This window comes from Tasmannia lanceolata, unplaced genomic scaffold (genome assembly GCF_043159265.1).
Source record: "Tasmannia lanceolata isolate RefF3 unplaced genomic scaffold, GAP_Taslan_0.1 ptg000013l, whole genome shotgun sequence".
NCBI lineage: Eukaryota > Viridiplantae > Streptophyta > Magnoliopsida > Canellales > Winteraceae > Tasmannia > Tasmannia lanceolata.
This window is the reverse complement of record NW_027518690.1, coordinates 20,175,782-20,197,155: the sequence shown is the minus strand read 5'-3', so window position 1 is coordinate 20,197,155 and position 21,374 is coordinate 20,175,782. Positions and strand designations below refer to the sequence as shown.

At 38.2% G+C, this 21,374-nt stretch overlaps 4 protein-coding genes across 4 annotated transcripts; 2 read left to right on the top strand and 2 right to left on the bottom strand.

The window, feature by feature from the left end:
- The first annotated feature begins 365 nt into the window (after positions 1–365).
- Positions 366–2,969, top strand: LOC143889935 (uncharacterized). Its single transcript, XM_077394339.1, has 2 exons — positions 366–1,796; positions 2,411–2,969. Exons 1-2 carry the CDS (start codon positions 1,284–1,286, stop codon positions 2,471–2,473), a joined length of 576 nt encoding a protein of 191 aa, XP_077250454.1. The 5' UTR covers positions 366–1,283; the 3' UTR covers positions 2,474–2,969.
- A 1,007-nt stretch (positions 2,970–3,976) lies between these two features.
- LOC143891063 (uncharacterized) lies at positions 3,977–8,279 on the top strand. Its single transcript, XM_077395715.1, has 5 exons — positions 3,977–4,022; positions 6,349–6,672; positions 6,787–6,832; positions 7,587–7,758; positions 7,835–8,279. Exons 1-5 carry the CDS (start codon positions 3,977–3,979, stop codon positions 7,991–7,993), a joined length of 747 nt encoding a protein of 248 aa, XP_077251830.1. The 3' UTR covers positions 7,994–8,279.
- A 3,021-nt stretch (positions 8,280–11,300) lies between these two features.
- Positions 11,301–13,046, bottom strand: LOC143891062 (protein FAR1-RELATED SEQUENCE 5-like). The gene has a single exon (XM_077395714.1). The coding sequence runs from the start codon at positions 13,044–13,046 to the stop codon at positions 11,301–11,303; it is 1,746 nt and encodes a 581-aa protein (XP_077251829.1).
- Positions 13,047–19,720: 6,674 nt separating this feature from the next.
- On the bottom strand, positions 19,721–21,035 carry LOC143891061 (protein FAR1-RELATED SEQUENCE 5-like). Its single transcript, XM_077395713.1, has 3 exons — positions 20,728–21,035; positions 20,345–20,665; positions 19,721–20,243 (listed from the first exon to the last, which is right to left on the bottom strand). Exons 1-3 carry the CDS (start codon positions 21,033–21,035, stop codon positions 19,721–19,723), a joined length of 1,152 nt encoding a protein of 383 aa, XP_077251828.1.
- Positions 21,036–21,374: the final 339 nt, after the last annotated feature.

The following is a 21,374-nucleotide window of genomic DNA, read 5'->3' as shown; positions in this document are numbered from 1 at the left end:
GCATTTTTATCAGAACATTGTAGCGCTGAAATCATTTCCCTTTATGAATTATGAGTAATCTTTTTACACTAGCAGGGTTGGCCCAGGGCAGAGAAGGAGGTGAATATACCATTTCCTAAATTCATTGATAGAGAAACACAATTGAAATGATATCCATGCTCCCTAAATATGAGAAATGCCTTTTACTTTTACACTTTTCTAGTTAGCTATCAAAGCAACAGATTAATAAAATATGACCGCTAATGAAAAGAACATTTAATAAAATGAGGAGTGTCATTATCAAATAAGAAGGTGAGGATATCCAGACGAGAAATTGAGAAGAGAAAAAGAAATTAAAAGAAACGGTGGTACAAACACATAAACTCATCTGGAATCTCCATCCGCTGTGCCCCAATAATTGTTTACTCCACTGTGTCCCATTGAGCTTTTGCTGGCAAAACCTCTCTTCTGAGCCTCTTCTAATCTCATCTTCCTCTCTCTTTCTTCATCCTTCAACTCTCTAAAAATCCTTTTTAATCCCAACACCCACTCCCTCTATCTATCACTTTGATTTAAAATAGAAAGATAGGAGCAGAATTCAGAAGAAATTGAAACAGACAAAACAGAATAGAAACAGAGAAGTATCTCTCTCTTTTTTTCTTTTCCAATTCTTTCCAACTCTCACTGTGTTCTGCTCTGATCTTCTTCTCTCTTTCTTCCTCATTCAATTCTCTAAAAAACCCTTTTTAATCCCAACACCCACTTCATCTTTCTATCTCTTTGAGCTAAAATAGAAAGATAAGAGGAGAATTCAGAAGAAAATCAAAAAATAAGAACAGACACCGAGAAGAACCCCTCTTTCTCTCTTTTTTCTCTGATCTTTTCCTCTATTTCCACCTCATTCAGTTCTATTAAGACCCTGAAAGAACAGAACCCATTTCCCCTTTCTATCTCTTGGATCTTAAATATAAAGAAATTAAGAGAATTCAGAAGAAATTCGACGAAAAAAGCACAACAGAGAGAGAAGAACCTCTCTCTCTTTCTTCACCAATCTTTTTCCCTCTTTCTTCCTCATTAAATTCTCTAAAAACCCTAAAACACCAACACCCACTTCCCTTTCTCTCTGTTTTATATAAAACAGAAAGATAGAAGCAGAATTCATACCAAATTTAGTCGAAAAAAGCAGAACAGAAACAGAGCAAAACATAGACAGAGAAGAACCTCTCTCTCTCTCTCTCTCTCTCTCTCTCTCTCTCTCTCTCTCTCTCTCTCTCTCAAAGGAGAGAGATAAGATAAAGAACACAATGCTTCTTCATCCTTTGCCTTGTTCTTCATCCTACTCTTATTGTATACTTCTCATTCTCCTCCTCTCCCAAGCTATCACACAAGCTTCTTCATCTCACAAGAATGAAATCAATACAAGCATCTACGAAGTACTCCGTTCGCACGGCCTTCCAATGGGTCTACTTCCAAAGGGAGTGAGCAATTTCAGTCTAGATGACAATGGCAGATTTGTAGTCCATCTGAACCAGGAATGCAATGCCAAATTCGAGAACGAAGTGCATTACGATCAGAACGTATCGGGGACTCTGAGCTACGGTCAGATTGGAGCTCTGTCTGGTATCTCTGCTCAAGAACTCTTCCTTTGGTTCCCTGTTAAGGGAATTCGCGTTGATATCCCAAGCTCTGGTCTCATTTACTTTGATGTTGGTGTCATCTATAAGCAATTTTCTCTTTCTCTCTTCGAGACCCCGCCCGATTGCCAGGCTGTCACTGAAAATTACAACAATGATCACCCAATTGGACTAAAATTCCAGGTTCCCCTGTCTTTTATCCCCCATCCCACTAGATTTTATTCTATTTATTTGATTTATATTCTCTTGATTTTGATCTCTTCCTTGTCGAAAGATCTTTTTGTGTGGTTTTCTATGAATTTGTTATGGGTTTCTGCAATTTGATATTTATCCATCTAAGTCTTGTGCTTTTTTCTTTTCCACAGTTTACTTTATATTCTCTTGATTTTGATTTCTGACTTGTCAAAAGATTTTTTTTTATGGTTTTTTATGAATTTGCTGTGGGTTTCTGCATCTTGATATTTTTATATCTTAGTCTGCTCCTTTTTTCCTTTCCAATTGACTTCCCTTTTTTCTTTTCCTCCTTTTTCTCTTACCTTGAACTTGAGAATTGAGATTCCTAACTTTGGAAAACAAAAAAAACAATTGATTAATTTCATGTATCATCTGATAAAAATTTGAACTTTCTTTTTCTTGCCTTGAATCTGAGAATTGAGATTCATTACTTAAAAAAACAATTGATTAATTTCATGTATTTATCTGATTGGAAATCAAATATTCTTGTGGGCAATATCGATTATTGATTGATCCTTACCTTCGAAGTGCTCTAACAACTCCATACCTATTGTGAATTACAGGGTGAATCCCGAAAGCTGCGGTACGAACGCAATCGTGAGCATCTCCAAAGAGCTGTTATATAGACTTTTCTGTGGTGTTACCATTGAGGATTGCAGATAGTTTAACTGTGGGTCAGTTTCCTTTCCCGTTAAGGACTGTCTAAGAGAGTCTGTGGTTTTGGTTTGGATATTATTCAATGGTGTGTGCTTGAACTAGAGTCCGGATTAGTTGGGTGGCTCGCACTCTCTATCCCGCAAGGAGAATTTTGACAGACAAAGAAAGGAGAATCATATCATCACTTCCTATATACACTGCACACGGGTGCGAGGTGGGTTAAAATAAATGGAGTAATGGGTTGAGGTGATTTCAGTGTACAAGTCTAAGCTATGTTGGTTTTTCATTTTGAACCTTTTATATAGAAACACAATTTTCAAGTCTCTGTATATGCAAGAAGAGTCTGTCCTTATGTAAAATCCGTGCTCGTCTTAAAATGAGGTAAAAAGTACGTAGACTCCATAGGAAAATAAAAATTGCTCTTTCTTTCTTTCTTTGATTTAACGTGTTTGCCACATTGGGGTCTCTGCTGTCTGTGACTTAGTTTACATTTCTGTTTCAAATTTAATTCTATAGTCACTTTCTTAATCTGTGCTTGTATACTGGAGTGAAAAACTGAGACAGGAACGAAAAGAAGGGAAATACCTCTGTTTTATAAGTTTAAGCAATTTTAGCTCGAATGGTTCAGTCATTAACCATTTCCATTTGTGAAACAACCAATTACTCCAAAAGCTTAAGCTGTAAGAGTTTGTGTTATTTAATCATTTTTATTTCTATGCACCGAATTCCTCAGGTATGGGGTAGACAGATTTAAATAGATCAGCTGTGAAGGGTACCTATCAAAAGAAAAAAATATCTGTGAAGTATAATGAAGCAAACTGTACTAACTACAAAGAATTGCCATCAACTTCTTTTGAGAGTTGAATGCTACACTTGGGTGTTCTGACAATTCGTCCAAGATTTTAAGGTGAATTTGTTGTTGTTCAAATGGCTTGTGCTGGTAATGCTGATATTCTAAATTGTGTTGGTGTGCTATATCTTCTTTGATGACTGAACTGCTTAAGTTACTGAAGCTCCTAATGACACCTACATTGAGATGGAAGAGAATTTTTCTTGTGCTCCATCGCAAATTTGTTTGTAAGCATGTATGTAAGTAATTTGGGTGTTGAAATGTTGGCATGTGCTTGTATATCAGATATATGAGCATGTGTGTCTACATGGACATGCAAGTACATGACCACACATTCTGGTACATAAAAATGCTGAGTTATCAAAAGAAAAGGAGAAAAAGGATAGAAATGAGGGAGCTGCACTGGCATATGGGGATTATGTTCCAAAGGGCCAAAAGTTTGCTAATGTGGGATGATGCATTGGGGTGTTACTGACAGCATATATGAGCATGTGTGCAACCTTGATCTTAAGGCGAATCTATTGCGATCATATTAGTAGTGGGGTGTGTAACCTACAGATCATATATTGACAGCATTGAATGATGAAAGGAGACTGGTATTTGAATAGAAACAAAGTGGGATATGAATGCAACGTTAGCGGCTTGGGTAGAAGAAGAAGAAGAACCAGGTAATTTTTCAAAGATTTGTTCTATAGTAGTTTGACACTTTGATTGACACTCTTAGGATGCCAATCATCGTGAAGGCATTAAAGGGAAAGGATGGCAAGCCCGAGAAGATAAAAGATGATGAGTTAGAGAGAACAAATCGAGGTCTCTCTAGAGTTGGCTAAATAAGTTCTACTTAGGATAAATGCACATGTGCATAGGAGTGAGGACCAGATTATTTGATGACATGTGACTATCGATTGCAAAAGGCCAATGGATGTTAGTGATGACGGCAAATAGGTGGAGACAGTGATAAACATTTCTTAAGGGTGATTGGGAAACAAGCAAAGGTAGAGATTGTTGAGATTAGTATCTTGTATCCACAGAAGTGAAGATCCCCCCTTATGGTTTTCTTATGGTTTTCTTATTTGAATTGGAAGCAAAGAGAAGCAAGTGCTGGACAGTTTGAAAAAATTGTGGGATTTCTTCAGTGTTTCCTAATTTGAGAGAGATTTATAAGAAAACTCTCTTGTGGAAATATAAGTGTTGGGACCCGGGTCGAACTCACCCTTAAAAGCTTGCTGTTAAGGGGAGAGTGCCCAAGTCCTTATAAGCCCTTCCACACCCATTCACTTTTCCAACGTGGGATCTTTGCTTTCGTGTGGAACCCCAACAATCTCCCCCTTCATGCGGAATCAACATGGGAACTACAAGTTCTTCCCTGAGGGATTTTCTTCATCCTCAAGTGTACACGGGATTACTACACCCCAGCTGTGATACCACTTGTTGGGACCGGGTAGATCTCACCCTAAAAAGCTAGCCGTTAAGATGAGGGTGCCCAAGTCCTTATAAGCCCTTCCACATCCATACACTTTTCCTATGTGTGATCGTTGTTTTCATTCGGAACCCCAACAATACTAGGTAATAAGATGGTTTGGAAGAAGGCAAAATGAGGGATTTTCTGTATTTGATCTGGGTTTAGATCGAGAAGAAACCATAATATTGCTCTTGTTCTTGCTCATAAAAACACATAGGGCGTCATTGCCGAATCACATAAAACACTTGAGTTATCGTTGTATTGTTTTTATTTTTTATTTTTGCTTCTTTCACGTACTCATGATCGGAATCGAATGAAATTATCAGCAGAGGAACGAAATGAGTGTCCAGGTTCACTATCAGAAGCAGAGGCACGAAAAACGGATGAATTGTCTACAATAAAAAACAAAATAAAGAAAACTCTCAGATTTGAGAATTACAAGAAATATAATCCATTGTTCTTTAGACTCAGTTTCTTTCAACGTAAAAATGGAAGTAAATTTTACATCCATTTTTACTTCGAAAGAAACAGTCTTACTGTTTAAAATCGCCATTGCTGTTCTTTTTCAATTTCAGAAGCCGTTTTGCTACTAACCCTCTTTGGATTACAGGAAAAAGAAAACATTTCTTCTGGAAAATATTTTGTAGAAAAAATTCATCCTTTCATCTTCAGTGAAAAATAATACACTATTTCAAATTATACAAGATTTTTAATCTTGTTTTTCAGGGGCTATTCATGCTCCTAGTCCTCACTGCCTTTGTTTTAACTCACTTCCTCTCTGCCCAACTATCACTACTGGCCCCACTAATGCTCGATGGATTATTTTTTATGGTTTCCAGCACATGCCCTTCATGGAATAATTTTTCATGGCTGGCAAATATGCCCATAGCTGTCTAAAACAGCCACAATGTGGATGCCTCATTGTCTAAAAATCTTACAAATTAGAAGAAGCTTAGCCTTCAATCAGTGTGACAACCAAATAAATGGTTAAAATTCATGTGACAAGACTCACATTGTCCAAACATGTGCCAGATCTTAAAGAGATGAAATAAACTAATAGGAAAGTTTTCTAGAGCAGGAGACCCACTAGCGAGGTAGGTCACCAGCTCTAGTCACATTAGTTGTCATGTGTTTTGGCCTGGTCTGCCTTAATTAAGAAAAGAAAATCACATTAGTTGTCATGTTCTGCTCTGGTCTGCCTTAATTACGAAAATAAAATCTCAGAGAGAGAGACTCATACTTGATAGAATCTGGCATTTCTTAACTAGACCCAAGCATTTAAATGGCCTAGAGAGGCTTACTTGTCTATTAGTTTAGTGGTTCCACCCGGACAGGCTTACTTGTCATAGCTTAGCTGCTCTATCATTGGCTTCATTGCTTGTGAATCTCTGCTCTATCATTGGCTTGATAGAATCTGGCATATCTTAACTAGACCAAAGCATTTAAATAGCCTAGCGAGGCTTACTTGTGTTTTAGTTTAGTGGTTCCACCTGGAGAGGCTTACTTGTCATATAGCTTAGCTGCTGATTAAGAACCGTCGATCTTAATCGATCCTGGCCATTCCCTGCCATTTTCAAAAAGTAACGAAAAAAAAGTATCTTCTGCGTTCGAAAGAAAGAGTCGGAACTCATCTCTGTGTTTCTCGACAGACGCCCAAAATCCCTTCTCCCCTTCCATCTCGCCTGTGAAAATCCGACAAAAAAAAGTCGATCGGCGGTCGTTCTTCTCCCCAGGTAATCTACACAAACTTATTCAATCTTTTAAAAACAAAGAGCCAATCGTTGCCGTGAAATCCCTCATCTCCGCTGGATTTCCTCCTCCAACGAAGAAGCAGACGCCTGCCGTTCTCCTCCCAGGTTAGTTTGTAATTTCTTTTTTTATTTTTTTTCCCTTTTCTAGGGTTTTTACTCAACATTCCCTGACCTTTTCGTCTCCTCTCCTCTAACCCTCATCTCTAAAAATCAACCCAGATCTATCCACGCTGGCTCGCTCTGCAAATCAAATCCAAGTTTTAAGGTATGAATCTCTCTCTCTCTCTCTCTCTCTCTCTCTCCCCCCTTATGGTTTTGGTTGAAACCCAGTTTTTTGGTCGAAAAAAAGAGTGAGGCTTTCTATTGATGTAAAAAAAGAAAAACAGAGTGAGGCTTTCTTTCTTACATGAAACAAGAAAATTGGTGCTATTTTTCTAGTTTTGGGTTTTTATTGATTTATATTTCCATGCTTTTTCTTCAAGCTCTATTGGCCTTTTTCCAGAATTATGAGTTTTTTTGTTTCTCTCCTTCTTCTTTTTTTTGTAATCTTGGAGCTAATACTCAAACTCTCTTGTTTTGATTTCAGCACTCTCTTTCAATAAATTGATTTATGTGGGTTGGGCCAACAACCAATATGCCTGAGAGGAGTTTTTTGAATCATCTTGTAAAATCATCTCCTGCACTTATAGCTCTTTCATCATTCTTTCATTTGTACAATTTTTCTTTCTGGCTTTGGGTATGTGAAGCAGATTCTGAATATTATTCATTTGGGAAACAATAAATTCACTTCTTTTTCTTCCTTTGACCACCCCTTTTGCAGTGTAAAAGGGTAGTAAAAAATACACCAGTGGTGGCTGGCCCAAGGAAAAAAGAGGATTGATATAAGAAGGCCCATTAATTACTCAACAAATAAAACCTTTCTTCCTCACCCAAAATCCAAATGCAAGGGATTGTATTTGATGTTATTTGTATTTGATGTTATTTGTAGTTCATGTTATATTTTCATTAGTTTTATGCAGATTCAGAGAGACTCGATTAATGGCATCCTCTCGCAATAGTAGTTCTAGCAGATGTGGTATCCGAATTGCTACAAGAAATTGTAAATGTGAGAAGAAAGCTTCTATCCAAATAACGAAGACGGATGAGAATGGCAATAGAGGCCGCCTGTTTTACGCTTGTGCCTTCTTCTGTGTAAGTAAGCAGTGAATAATTCTAATTTTTACTAGTATGTGAAGTTTCAAATTCCTAACTCTTATACAACACGCAGGAAGGAAGTACAAAGAAGTGCAATTATTTCCGTTGGTGCAAAGAAGATATGGATGACAATGAAGTTGGTTCGAATAGGGATGATATAGCCGAATTGAAGAATGAAATAGCCGAATTGAAGAATGACATGGGCACATTGGTAAATTTATTATACGAATGAAAGGTGCAATCAGGCAAACGCTTCGACGGATTGAAGGTGCATGCAAATGAATTGAAGGTGCATGGAGGCAAACGCTTCCAAGTTTTTGAGAACCAACTACAATGGATTAAAGTTGCAGTTGTTGGGTTGTTTATCTTGATCCTTTTTGTGTCTCTGTTACTTAATGATCTAGGGCAGTGTTGTTTAGTTGGAGGTGTGGGGTTGTTTATCTTGTTTCTTTTTGTGTCTATCCGTTACTAAGTGATCTAGGACATGAATCTTTTGAAGGATTACGATGGTTGATTCTCATTTTTTTTTTATCTCACGTGAGGCATTTCCCATAAGCTCTTTGCTCATATTTCTAGTGAACTTTGGTCTGGACTCTAGAGTGCCAATACTTGTAAACTATCTGGGTAACATGCAATGAACTTTGGTTTCGGATGGAGTGCAAATTCTTGTACAAGAGATCCGAAGTTTGCTTTAGAAATCATATCAGAGTTTTTATATGGTGTAAGGCCTCACAACTATACGGTGGAGGTACAAACCCTTGATGTTTAACCCATGCCATCAACCTGTGTCCAAGTATTCAAGACACTAAAGTTGAAATCTATTTTAAAAGCCATGTGTTAACTGTGCATGATTTCTTCCAATAAATGAGAATGGTGTCTTTATAGTAGGGGTGCAACGTGGGTCGGGTTAAACCCGACCCCGACCCGACCCGCCCGACCGGAGTTGCAACCCTAGTTTATAGTGGCTTGCTAGGCTAGACCCGGTAAACGGGTAACCCGTGCGGGTACGATACCCGCAAGTACGGGTAAAAAATACCCGCGATTCTATGGGAGGTTTTTCATGTACCTGTACCCAACCCGTGCGGGTTGGGCAAACCCGCGGGTAACCCACAAAATTTATATTTAATTTTTTTTTTTTTAAAAAAAACCTATTGCGGCAACGACGATTTCATTCATTTCGCAGCCTTTTGCGGTAAACTCATCTAAATATGAACGTTGCGTCATGTTTGAGTGCCCAAAGCATGCCATCCAGTTCTACAGTAGCATGATGAAATGTGTATAATTTTTTTGGCAATGGTCATTCAGAATAATTTGGAGCATTACTAATTGCCTCCCTCATCCATGACCAAATCTTCAATACAAGTTTCACCATCAGGGGGAGCACCTCCCCCTTCTACTGAATCAAAGAGCAGCCTGCAACCAAAGGATTTCTGATCAAAACATAAAAACATTGCACCCTTCACCAATCTGTCATCAATGCCCTATTTGGTTCAATTCCGTCCATTACCGATCTACATTTCTTCATGACCAAATCTTCAATGCTTGAGATTCACCCAATAATTACTTTGTTCAGTTGTTGTATGTGATATAAATTCCATAAAAAGAGGTTGTGGGGATTCTGTTTCACCGCATTCTTAGAAAGCCTACTGTAATGTCCATCTAAAAATCATATGATATAAGAACTGATTTTCAGGGAAAATCCAAATAACCTAATTACATATTAATGCAATAGATTCCCCCACCTACTTTATTTTGTGTATGCAATAGCTGTGACAGTTACAAACAATGACAGTGACAAACAGTTGGAATTAAAAAAATTTATTGCAAGTTGGGCTGCAACTTGAGCATTTTATCAAATACTTGCTGCTCCATCTCCCTTGGCTCAATGGGCGTTGAAAGAAAACTATTGACTAGTACAGAACACAATAGGGTACTCCTCATATTATCAAATACTTGCTGTTTGTGAATTTTAACAGCATTGGCAACCATGAAAAATTACTCCGTGCAATATTTGTAGCTCAGTTTCCTACTTAAACAAGACAAATCCAGCAAAGAAATTTCCACTGATATGTTGGCCAAAACTAGTGGCTCCACAGCAAAATGGTCGTAGCAGAGTTCTCACGGCGAGATACCAACAAAAGTTTTTCAGCAACAAGACTGACCTGCTGTCATGTACATTCTGGTTCTTATCAACGAATTCTGTTACATTTCAGAAAAAAAAGACTGACCTGTTCCATTGGTGAAACTTGCCCATCACCATTCTTCTTCACTATAATGGGTCACAAGGATTAGGCCATGCCTCATAGTCATTTCTCTTGTCAGCTTCAAATGACATCAAAAGACTTCACGAGTATGCATTATACAGATAATTTTATGCATTAACTGATTATAGTAACAGAGACGAGAATGGCATTCGAAACGACTGTTGATGAACATTCAGAGGTAAATATTGAGACAATTCAAAACTTAAAATTTGCTCATTACAGTCAAAACTTCAAAAATTACAGTTAATCCTGTTGGGACAAATTTTCTTGAATGAAACATGGCAATACAAACCTTCGTCACATTTTCAGTTCAAAACCTGAAAAGAAAGAAAAATAGTGAGAAAAAGGTCACTAGTAAATGGAAATGCATAAAGCTAAGTACTAAACTATCAGTGCAGAAATGTTTTCAGAGAAACAAAGCAACAGAATTATTCTATTATACATAGGCTATTGAAGCAATAAACAATTATTCTATTATCGAAACAACCTACCACATACCTACGCGAATCTGCAAAATCACGAAGCAATATCCGCGTGCATTGACTCTTCATGTTCGTCATCCTCTTGCTCATCCCTTAAAGTCATCTATTTCGAAGCAAGAAAAATGAAAAAATTACAACATTGATAAAGACAATTAGTAAGAATAAGAAATTGAAGAGGTTGACATAAGAAATCCAAACCTTCTGTTTCTTTTTATTTTCTTGTCCACATGTTGTCATGTAATGGCCAATTTCTCCACATTTCTTACACCTTCGTATCTGCTTTGGTTGGGATTGGGAGTTTTCTATCGGGGATTTGAACCGGGTAAGCAACCTTTGGACGGCCCTTGGTTCTTACAGGTTGGGGGTCGCGAATAGAAATCTCAACTCCTTGGCTAACAAAGTTGGTTACTACTTGCCTCCCACTATTTGCCAAATCAACTTGCTTGTCTCTCATCTCCTTCTCAGAGTCCAACAACCAAGCATCAAGGGTTTCATTCACCTTCTTGAAAATAGTATTATTATCTTTAAACCTATCTAGAAGTGTTTGAAATTTTGTTATTATTTGTGAAGTGGAGATATGTCATTATTATCCAACTCTCATAAATACTCCACTATCCACACGATATCTAACCCCAATTGTCCATCTATTTAAGATATATTGTTGGAGAATGCTCATCAATTGCTTCTTGGACATAATGCGGAGTATGTGTTTGCATAAAATTCCTTTCGTCTCGAACATCGCGCACTCACATGTTGCCTTTACCCCTTCAGATTCATCGTACACAACCTTGCATCATTTCCACTTCTCATCAACACTTAATCCAACTTTGTATACTGCCACGACGCCACTCTTTTCCACCTTCTCATGATAACAGTCAATACTATCATTAAATTCTGCCTGAAATATGTCAAACATTGTCTTCGTATAAGACTTACTAGCTTCTTCTTCCAATTTGCTCCTTGAAACAAGTACAGGCTTCGTAGTTTTAGACTTGAAATCTTCTTGAGACTCCGCTTTACGGCGTTCAATAAGTGCCCTATCATATTGCTCTACGAATTCTTTTAAGCTTGTCTTCTGATTTACATATCCATCAAAGAAAGAATTGATGCTTTCACTGCACGCACTGGATGTCATGCCAGCAGTGAATGTGTTCCTGAAATATGCTGGCACCCAGTGGGTCCGTACATCCCACATTTTTGCTAACCATCCGTTTTCCTCAATATGATATTTCTGAATCAAATTTTCCCATGCTACCTCACAGTCTTCCTTTTGTCTCATGTAAAACCATTTCTTGTAATCCTTGGGAAATTCACTAGTGAGATCTCGCATTAATGGAACATGCTCAAGTAGATGCTTACTGATGTGCCAAGAGCAAAATCTGTGACGCGTATTTGGAAAAACAGTTCTGATAGCATTTCTCATCGCCCCATCCATATCTGTGATGATACAACCAGGAGCTCTCCCGAACATGCAGTCCAACCACTGCTCAAATAGCCATGTAAATGTCTCTTTTGTTTCGTCTGCTATTAGAGCACATCCAAATAAGGTGCTCTGCCTGTGGTGATTTACTCCAGTAAATGGTGCAAAAGGCATTCTAAACTTGTTCGTCCTATACGTTACATCAAACACAATGACATCACTAAAGGTTAGATATGCATCTCTAGCTCGTGAATCGGCCCAAAACATTGATCGCAAGTTACCATTAATATCCAACTCCATTTTGAAAAAAAAGTTTGGGTCCTCTGATTGTTTCGCTTGGAATTTCTGTGCTACCAAAACGCCTTCTTGCCCCATATTATTCACCCTCTGTTTTCTCAAATGGCAAACCACCTGATTTGTCGTTATAGAACTACCTGATCCTTTATATGAAACATTAATGGCCTTCGCAATATTAGCAGGATGGATTGAAGCTGTACTCAGGTCGTCCATCAAATTCTTAACTACCTGAGTCTTGATAAATTTGTTATGCGAATGATGCATTTGTCTTTTGAGTGGAGAAGTAAGCTCATGACAATGTATATCTTCAAAAGCTTTAACTTTCCACTTCCCATCAATTAATGAGATATCCATTTTCGCTTTACAACCCTCCCTGACAGTCCGACGTGGCTTCACAACTCTATCAACCACCACATTTTTAGCTTTACTACTTTTGAACCCTGCTCTATCACAAACAAATCTCTTAAATATCACTTTCTGTGTTATCTTCGACTTATAAATTGATGATTTCCGTACTCCAAAACCGGTGGCCAACCCATATATATTATAAAACTCGTATGCATCATTTTCACTATCAAATATCTGATCCAAAAAGGGTTTCTTACCCAGATTCCTCTCACCACCATCATCAATATCAACAAATTCTACACCTCCCTCCTCATTTGGGTCTCCCTCCTCATTTGGGTCTACCTCCTCATCAACAGATATATATCCCACCTCACTTTCATCATTTCCTAACATGTCACCAACCATAATTAGTCTATTAGCATCAATATCATCAATTGATAAACCAAAATCTATACAGTAGTCTCTATCATCCATTAACTCGAGTACACTTCTTCAATCCCTTCACTTCAAGACAATCAAATAAAACAAAAAACATGTAAGCCAAATCAATGTCAATTACATAATAATAAACCAAACCATAAACATAAGCACAAATCTATAGAAATGCTTGGTCTATCCAAATCACCAAATAACCAACAGGAACAGCAGAAAAACCCATGAACTCCAAATCTTTTTAAATACAAAAAATCACCACATCCAGATACATTACTCTATCATAGCATCGACATCCAAGTACTCTTTTTTCCTTGGGCCAGCCACCACTGGTGTATTTTTTACTACCCTTTTACACTGCAAAGGGGTGGTCAAAGGAAGAAAAAGAAGTGAATTTATTGTTTCCCAAATGAATAATATTCAGAATCTGCTTCACATACCCAAAGCCAGAAAGAAAAATTGTACAAACGAAAGAATGATGAAAGAGTTATAAGTGCAGGAGATGATTTTACAAGATGATTCAAAAAACTCCTCTCAGGCATATTGGTTGTTGGTCCAACCCACATAAATCAATTTATTAGAAGAGAGTGCTGAAATCAAAACAAGAGAGTTTGAGTATTAGCTCCAAGATTACAAAAAAAAAAAAAAAAGGAGAGAAACAAAAAAAAACTCATAATTCTGGAAAAAGGCCAATAGTGCTTGAAGAAAAAGCATGGAAATATAAATCAATAAAAACCCAAAACTAGAAAAATAGCACCAATTTTCTTGTTTCATATAAGAGAGAAACCCTCACTCTATTTTTCTTTTTTTACATCAATAGAAACCCTCACTCTTTTTTTCGACCAAAAAACTGGGTTTCGACCAAAAACATAAGGAGAGAGAGAGAGAGAGAGAGAGAGAGAGAGAGAGATTCATACCTTAAAACTTGGATTTGATTTGCAGAGCGAGCCGGCGTGGATAGATCTGGGTTGATTTTTAGAGATGAGGGTTAGAGGAGAGGAGACGAAAAGGTCAGGGAATGTTGAGTAAAAACCCTAGAAAAGGGAAAAAAAAAGAAATTACAAACTAGCCTGGGAGGAGAACGGCGGGCGTCTGCTTCTTCGTTGGAGGAGGAAATCCGGCGGAGATGAGGGATTTCACGGCAACGATCGGCTCTTTTTTTTAAAAAGATTGAATAAGTTTCTGTAGATTACCTGGGGAGAAGAATGACCGCCGATCGACTTTTTTTTGTCTGATTTTCACAGGCGAGAAGGAAGGGGAGAAAGGATTTTGGGCGTCTGTCGAGAAACACAGAGATGAGTTCCGACTCTTTCTTTCGAACACAGAAGAAACCTTTTTTTCGTTACTTTCTGAAAATGGCAGGGAATGGCCAGGATCGATTAAGATCGACGGTTCTTAATCAGCTGCGCATATAAGCTTATATGAGCGACCGCTCATAGTCACTTTCCCCATATATATATATATATATATATATAGAGAGAGAGAGAGAGAGAGAGAGAGAGAGAGAGAATAGAGTTCGTAAGGTGTCACCTCATATAGCTTATATGAGGTGGCACTTAAAAACATAAGGGGCCCACTTTGTTTGGATGATCCAAAGCATTCATGTGATAGGCCCTCTCATAGATAGGGTGTGCCTAAAAAATCAACTTCATAGGATCATCCTAACCCTTCCATTTGTGGATGTTGAAATGGATGGGTATAAACCTCCATAAATCTGCCCATTTTTAACCTCCGTAAATGGAAGGATTAGGTTGATCCTATGGACCTGATTTTTTGTAGGCACCATATCCATCTAAGGGCCTTTCAAATAAGTGGTTTCGATCACCCCAAAAATGTGGGCCCCTTATGTTTTGTGAGCGCCACCTCATATAAGCTATATGAGGTGACACCTTAGGAACTTTATTCTCATATGTGTGTGTGTATATATATATATATATATATATATATATATATATGAGGAAAGTGTTTCTACTCGGTCCCCTAGATAAGCTTATCTACTCCTCCCTTTAAAAAAATACAGTGGGCCCACGCTGTTTGGATGATCCAAAGCATTCATTTGATAGGTCTTAACATAGATAGGGTGTGCCCAAAAAATCAGCACCAAAGGGTCATCCTAGCCCTTCGTTTTGTTGGGCACACCGTGTCCAAAATGGACGCATATAAACGTGGACGTTTATATGTGTCCATTCTGGGCACCACAAGGCACTACAAAACGAAGGGCTAGGATGACCCTTTGGTGCTGATTTTTTGGGCACACCCTATCTATGTTAAAACCTATCAAATGAATGCTTTGGATCATCCAAACAGCGTGGGCCCACTGTATTTTTTTAAAGGGAGGAGTAGATAAGCTTATCTAGGGGACCGAGTAGAAACACTTTTCTCATATATATATATATATATATAAGGAAAGTTTTTCTAGTTGCCCGACTAGAGAACCTTCTCTAGTCGGCCGACCAAAAAACACAGTGGTCCCTCATATATATATGTGGGAAAGTTTTTCTAGTCGGCCAACTAGAGAAGCTTCTCTAGTTCGCCCACCAAAAATCACAGTGTGCCCACATTATTTGGATAATCCAAAACATTCATTTGATAGGCCCTAGCATAGATCGGGTGTGCCCAAAAAATCAGCTGCATAGGATCATCCTAACCCTTTGATTTGTGGAGGTTAAAAATGGACAGATTTGTGGAGTTTATAAGCGTCCATTTTAACCTCCATAAATCGAAGGGTTAGGATGATCCTATGGAGATGATTTTTTAGGTACATCCTATCTATGTCAGGGCCCATCAAATGAATGCTTTGGCTCATCAAAACAACGTGGGCTCACTGTGTTTTTAACCTCCATTGTCCATTTTTAACCTCCACAAATCGAAGGGCTAGGATGATCCTATGGAGCTGATTTTTTGTACACACCCTATCTATGATGGGGTCTTGCAAATGAATGCTTTGGGCCATCCTAACAATGTGGGCCCACATGAGTTTTTGGCCCTCGACCGCACCTAAGCTTGGTGCGGTCGAGCGCACACTCTTATTCCTCTCTCTCTCTCTCTCTCTCTCTCTCTATATATATATATATATATATATATATATATATATATATATATATATATATAGAGAGAGAGAGAGAGAGAGGTGACACTATGCGGCCGTGTAGATAAGCTATCTACTCCTCCCTCTTTTATTAATGCAGGGAGGTAATGGACCGTCCGATGGAGGTGTTTTCAGCCGTTTGATCAAAACAAAAGTCACATTGAAAAACAACATTTCAGAAACCCTCGACTTTTCTGGAAAAAAGAGGGGAGACAAGCTCTCTCACGAAGATAAGCTCACCCAGCTTGTTCTTCTTCCTCTCGCTAGCGTACCAGGTACCATTACTTCCCCTCGTTTCATTTTTTTTTCTTGTTTTTTTTGTGAAAATCAGTAGTTAAGCTTCGAACCTACTGGTTCCTTACGGTTCGAACCAGCAGAATCGAACCCTAATGATCAAAGAAGAAAATGGTTTTCATTTTCTTTTCATCTGATTTTTGGGTTGTTAAAACCCTAATCGAGCCCTCTGCTTTGATTTTTATTTTTGGGGGTTGTGAAAAACCTAACCCTAATCGAACCCTAGTAGCATTTTTTGTCTTTTTTCTGTGTGAAAACCAGTTTAATAGGGGTTCGAATCTACTGGGTTCCAACCAGCAGAATAGGACCCCAAGTTCTTTTTTTTGGATTTGATTTTTGGGTTGTAAAAACCGAACCATCTTATTTTGATTTTTTTTTTGGGGGTTGTGAGAACCCTAACCCTAACCCATTAGGTATGATTCTTCCCCTCATTGCATTCTTTTTCTCTTCTTTTTTTTTTTTTGAGAAGCAATTTATTAGGCGTTCGAATGGTTTGGAAGTTTATTAGAGTTGAAAATTTTGCAATGATATCGAATCCATCTATCTTTTTTTATTAAACATAGTTACAAAAAAGAACCCTTTTCAACAGATCCATTTTTTAAAAAATTCTTCCTCTTGTAAAAAAACCTTTTTTTCAATTTTTTCGATTTTACACAGTTAGGAAAAAAATGCTAACTCGTTCAGTCTACTTTGCTAGTTTGATTCAACACATTTTTTACTAGTAAGTTGTTTAAATTTTTTAATCGGATTCCTTTTGTTTCGTTTTTCATTGAGAGGAGATTAAGGCATGGCTTCCTCATCCAACAGTAATGGTAGTACACGTGGGGTTAGAGTCATCCGCAGGAACTGTGAATGTCAAAAGAAAGCTGCACTGAAGATAAGCGGGACGGACAATAAGAAAAATCGCTTATTTTATACATGTGCTGGATACAGTGTAGTAAACACTCAATAAATTGCCTTTTATCGGTCGCATATTTTCTCTTTTCTTTTGCAAAATTCTAACGTTTAGCAGAATTTGCAGGATGGTAGCAGGAGGAAGTGCAAATATTTTCGTTGGGCCCACCGGTTAGAAGGCACTGAATTTGGTTCTGAGATTGAGCCTGTGGAAGGTGATGAGGTTAGAGTCATACGCAGGAACTGTGAATGTCAAAAGAAAGCTATACTAAAGATAAGCGAGACGAACAATAACAAATATCGCATATTTTATACATGTGCTGGATACAGTGTAAGTAAACACTCAGTAAATTTCCTTTTAGATGTTGGTCGCATATTTTTCCTTCTCATTTGCAAAATTCTAACCTTTAACAGAATTTGCAGTGTGGCAGCAGGAGGAAGTGCAAATATTTCCGTTGGGCATACCAGTTAGAAGGCACTGATGGGGAGGCTCTCAGTGAAAATACCCGTCTCCAAAGTTTGGAGAATGAGATAGAGCAAATGAAGGAGGTGTTGCAAGATGTAAGGGGAGGTTTTAAGAGTGTGGGGTGTTTTGTTAAAGTAGTAGTGGTTGTACGACTTCTGTTCTCTTTTTTGAAAAAGTAACTAGTAGTGAGTGACTAAGAATCAGCTCTTGACTATGTACATAATTTTATTTTAGTAGTGACTTTAATAATTTATACTTCAACACTGGCAAAAAATTCACACTAGTTACTGTTATTGTACAAAAGCTTAAGCTGTTAGAGTTGGTGTTATTTAATCATTTATACTTCAACACTGACAAAAAATTCACAATGAAGAAAGAGAAAAAAAAAGATAAATGAAAGGAGATATTTGACAGGAATTACCATACAAAGATCACAACAATTTAAAACCGAATTTATTCGATCACAGATTAAAAAAATGTGTCGCTGCATGTGAGAGTAGCCACCTGATGAATGAAGACAAAATCTGCTGAAAATGAGCCGTGTAGAATCATAAAACCTCCCCTTAAATCTTACAAACATTTAGCACCTGACCATCTATCAACCAAATAATTTGATTCTTGGAGTCAGGAACATGTAAAGGGAATTGATAGTGGTTGTCCCTTGATTTTAACGTTGAAGCTGAAGCCACTTTTCCCCAGATTTTGTATTCATTTGTGAGGTGGCTGCTCTCACACATGCAACAGCCTATCTAGCAGATCCCAAGTTACTATAGTAATTTAAAACCATTGGGTCAGTAATCTGCTCCTCTAATTTTGTGGTACAGGGAACCCATGATTCAAGAGACAAACAAAAGCAACATATTATTTTGAAAGTTATGACAATATTAAGGTCTCTTGATCAAATATTAAGGTTTGCTTCATCATTCACATTAAGGTTGCTTTTGTCCAGAAGTCAAAAACAAGATTCAAAAGAAAAATGACCCTGTTTATAGATGAGCAGACAGTAATGAATTATTCTCTATGTCCTCATAGACAAATACTACAGATTAATAGAAGGTAAAAGCAGAAACTCTTCAAAGCAAAAGGTCCCAGCATCTTCAAATTAACACAACAAAAGCACGTCCATCTTCCATCTGCTGCACCGGAGTCAAGTTTCTTGAAATTTCTCAACATAAGATAATTTCCTATAGTAAATAAACAACACAACAGTAAAAAGAAACTTGTGAATTAACTCGTGGTACAAAGAACCCAATGATAGCACATACAAGAAATAAATGCAACATATTAAGTGAATACCAAAGAGGCTTATATACTTACAGAAAGCAGACTAAAGTGACTCTTCAGTATGACATCAGGTCCTCTTCCTCTTCCTCTTCTTTCTCTTCAACCTCCGCTGCAGTCATCTATCAGAAAAAATAGTAAATGAAAAATATATTAGCTCCCTGTGACATGATAAGAGAAAAAAATATTTCTCAACCACATCTAAATGACTAGCAAGCAAGAATCAAAACCTTGGGCTGTTTGCACGTCCTAATATAATGGCCTCTTTGTCCACAATTTCCACACTTTCGTTGCTTGATTTTGGATTTAGATTTCTCTAGACTGGATTTAAACCGGGTAGCCTTCTTCGGTCGACCCTTCGTTTTCACAGGTAAGGGGTCACGAATACATATCTCCGCGGTGTTGGTCACATAGTTGGATTGTACTTGACTGCAACTATTTGCAACAATTTCGTTGTCTCTCTTCTCTTGTTCAGATTCTGCCAAACATGCATCTAAAGTTTCGTCCACCTTCTTCATAAGCCTCTTATTATTCTGAATGACATCCAGTGCTCTGTGGCACTTCGCTAGTAGGAGCCATCTCTCAAGAGGAGTTACGTCTTTATTATTTCCTTCGTCTGCAACCACCCCACCCCGTGATTGATGATATCTTGCCATAACCGTCCACCTATTTAAGATATATCACTCCGGAATGCTAACTAAACATTTCTCCCTCATAATGCGCAGGATTGCCCCATTTCCACTTCTCTTCATTACTCAATCCCACAAGGTATTCAGACACGTTACCATTCTTATCCAACAACTCATCCCAACAGTCGCTACTATCCCCAAACTCTGCTTTGAATAATTTAAACATAATACTCGTATAACATTTTGCAGCTTGTGATTCCAAAGTGCTCCTAGAAATCAATAAAGCACTTGCACTTTTAAACTTGAAATATTCTTGAGATTCTTTATCGCGCCGATCATGAAATGCATTATCATATTGTTCAACAAACTCCTGTAAATTAGTGCTCTGGTTTACAAAACCATCAAAGAAAGCATTCATGCTTTCGCTACGTGAACTTGATGTCATGCCTGCCGTGAACGTGTCTCTAAAATAAGCAGGCAGCCAATGACTCCGTAGCTCCCACATTTTTGCTAACCAACTATTTTCAACAAATGGGTATTTCTCCACCAATTTCTGCCATTCTATCTCACTGTCGGCTATGTTTTTCCTGAAATACAAATGAGTGTAATCCTTAGCGAAATCGCTAGTCGAATCTCGCATGGCTGGAAATGCTCAACTAGGTGCTTACTGATATGCCACGAGCAAAACCGATGACGGGTGTTCGGAAAAACTGTTCTGATTGCATTTCGCATAGCCCCATCCATGTCGGTTATTATACAACTAGGAGCTTTCCCCCACATGCATTTCAGCCACTCCTTAAACAACCAAGTAAATGTCTCATCTGTCTCGTCTGCTAAGAGGGCACAACCAAAAAGAGTAGATTGCCGGTGGTGGTTGACACCAGTAAATGGTGCAAATGGCATCTCATACCGATTGGTCTTATACGTGACATCAAATACTATCACATCACTGAATCTAAGGTACGTAGCCCTTGCCCTTGAGTCTGCCAAAACATGGATCTCAAGTTTCCTGAAATATCCAACTCCATGCAGAAATGTAAGTTTGGATCTTCTGATCGTTTCTGTTGGAACCTTAGGGCTACTTCGACAGCTTCTCGTCCCATGTTGTTAGCCCTCTCTGATCTCAAATGGGTCACTACCTGATTGATTGTGACAGCACTACCTGAACCATCACGTGATATATTAATTGTCCTTGCAATTCCACTAGGACCCAATCCACTTTTATTTAGGATGTTTACCAAATTCTTACATGCGGCATTCTTATGGAAATTATTATGCGAGCGATGCAAGCGTCTTTTAGGTGGAGATGTGAGATCATGACAATGATCCTCCACAAAAGTGCTCACTTCCCACATTCCATCTCTAAATTTAATATCCATCTTCGCTTTACACCCTTCTCTTACAGTACGACGCCTTTTCATTTCCCCTTCCCTACCCTCCAGTCTCTTATCTTTAGGATATCTCTCTCCTTCTTTATCAAAAACAAATCTCCTAAATATCACTTTTCCTGTTTTCTTCGACTTACTGGTGTGGACCCCTATCCGAGAGAGGCGGGGGGACGTGCCCCCACGCGAGGAGTCTCTGAATCATCCACGTGAAGGAGAACTCCACCAAGAAACTCTCGAAAGAGTGCCCCTCACAGCATGAGCGGCGATGTAAAGTGAGATACCTCTCGATTCGGGGACTAGCCCGGATTCGAGACGCACCTTAAACAAGGA

What these genes read in the sequence shown, in the direction of transcription:
- LOC143891061 (XM_077395713.1), bottom strand. Translation starts at nt 21,035, where the DNA reads ATGGATATTAAATTTAGAGATGGAATGTGGGAAGTGAGCACTTTTGTG. An exon ending in GCTGTCGAAGTAGCCCTAAG is followed by an intron (nt 20,666 to 20,727) that starts GTTCCAACAGAA and finishes TGGATATTTCAG; the next exon opens with GAAACTTGAGATCCATGTTT. An exon ending in TTTCCGAACACCCGTCATCG is followed by an intron (nt 20,244 to 20,344) that starts GTTTTGCTCGTG and finishes TTTGTATTTCAG; the next exon opens with GAAAAACATAGCCGACAGTG.
- LOC143889935 (XM_077394339.1), top strand. Translation starts at nt 1,284, where the DNA reads ATGCTTCTTCATCCTTTGCCTTGTTCTTCATCCTACTCTTATTGTATA. An exon ending in CAATTGGACTAAAATTCCAG is followed by an intron (nt 1,797 to 2,410) that starts GTTCCCCTGTCT and finishes TGTGAATTACAG; the next exon opens with GGTGAATCCCGAAAGCTGCG.
- LOC143891062 (XM_077395714.1), bottom strand. Translation starts at nt 13,046, where the DNA reads ATGGATGATAGAGACTACTGTATAGATTTTGGTTTATCAATTGATGAT.
- LOC143891063 (XM_077395715.1), top strand. Translation starts at nt 3,977, where the DNA reads ATGAATGCAACGTTAGCGGCTTGGGTAGAAGAAGAAGAAGAACCAG. An exon ending in GCCTGCCGTTCTCCTCCCAG is followed by an intron (nt 6,673 to 6,786) that starts GTTAGTTTGTAA and finishes AAATCAACCCAG; the next exon opens with ATCTATCCACGCTGGCTCGC. An exon ending in AATCAAATCCAAGTTTTAAG is followed by an intron (nt 6,833 to 7,586) that starts GTATGAATCTCT and finishes AGTTTTATGCAG; the next exon opens with ATTCAGAGAGACTCGATTAA.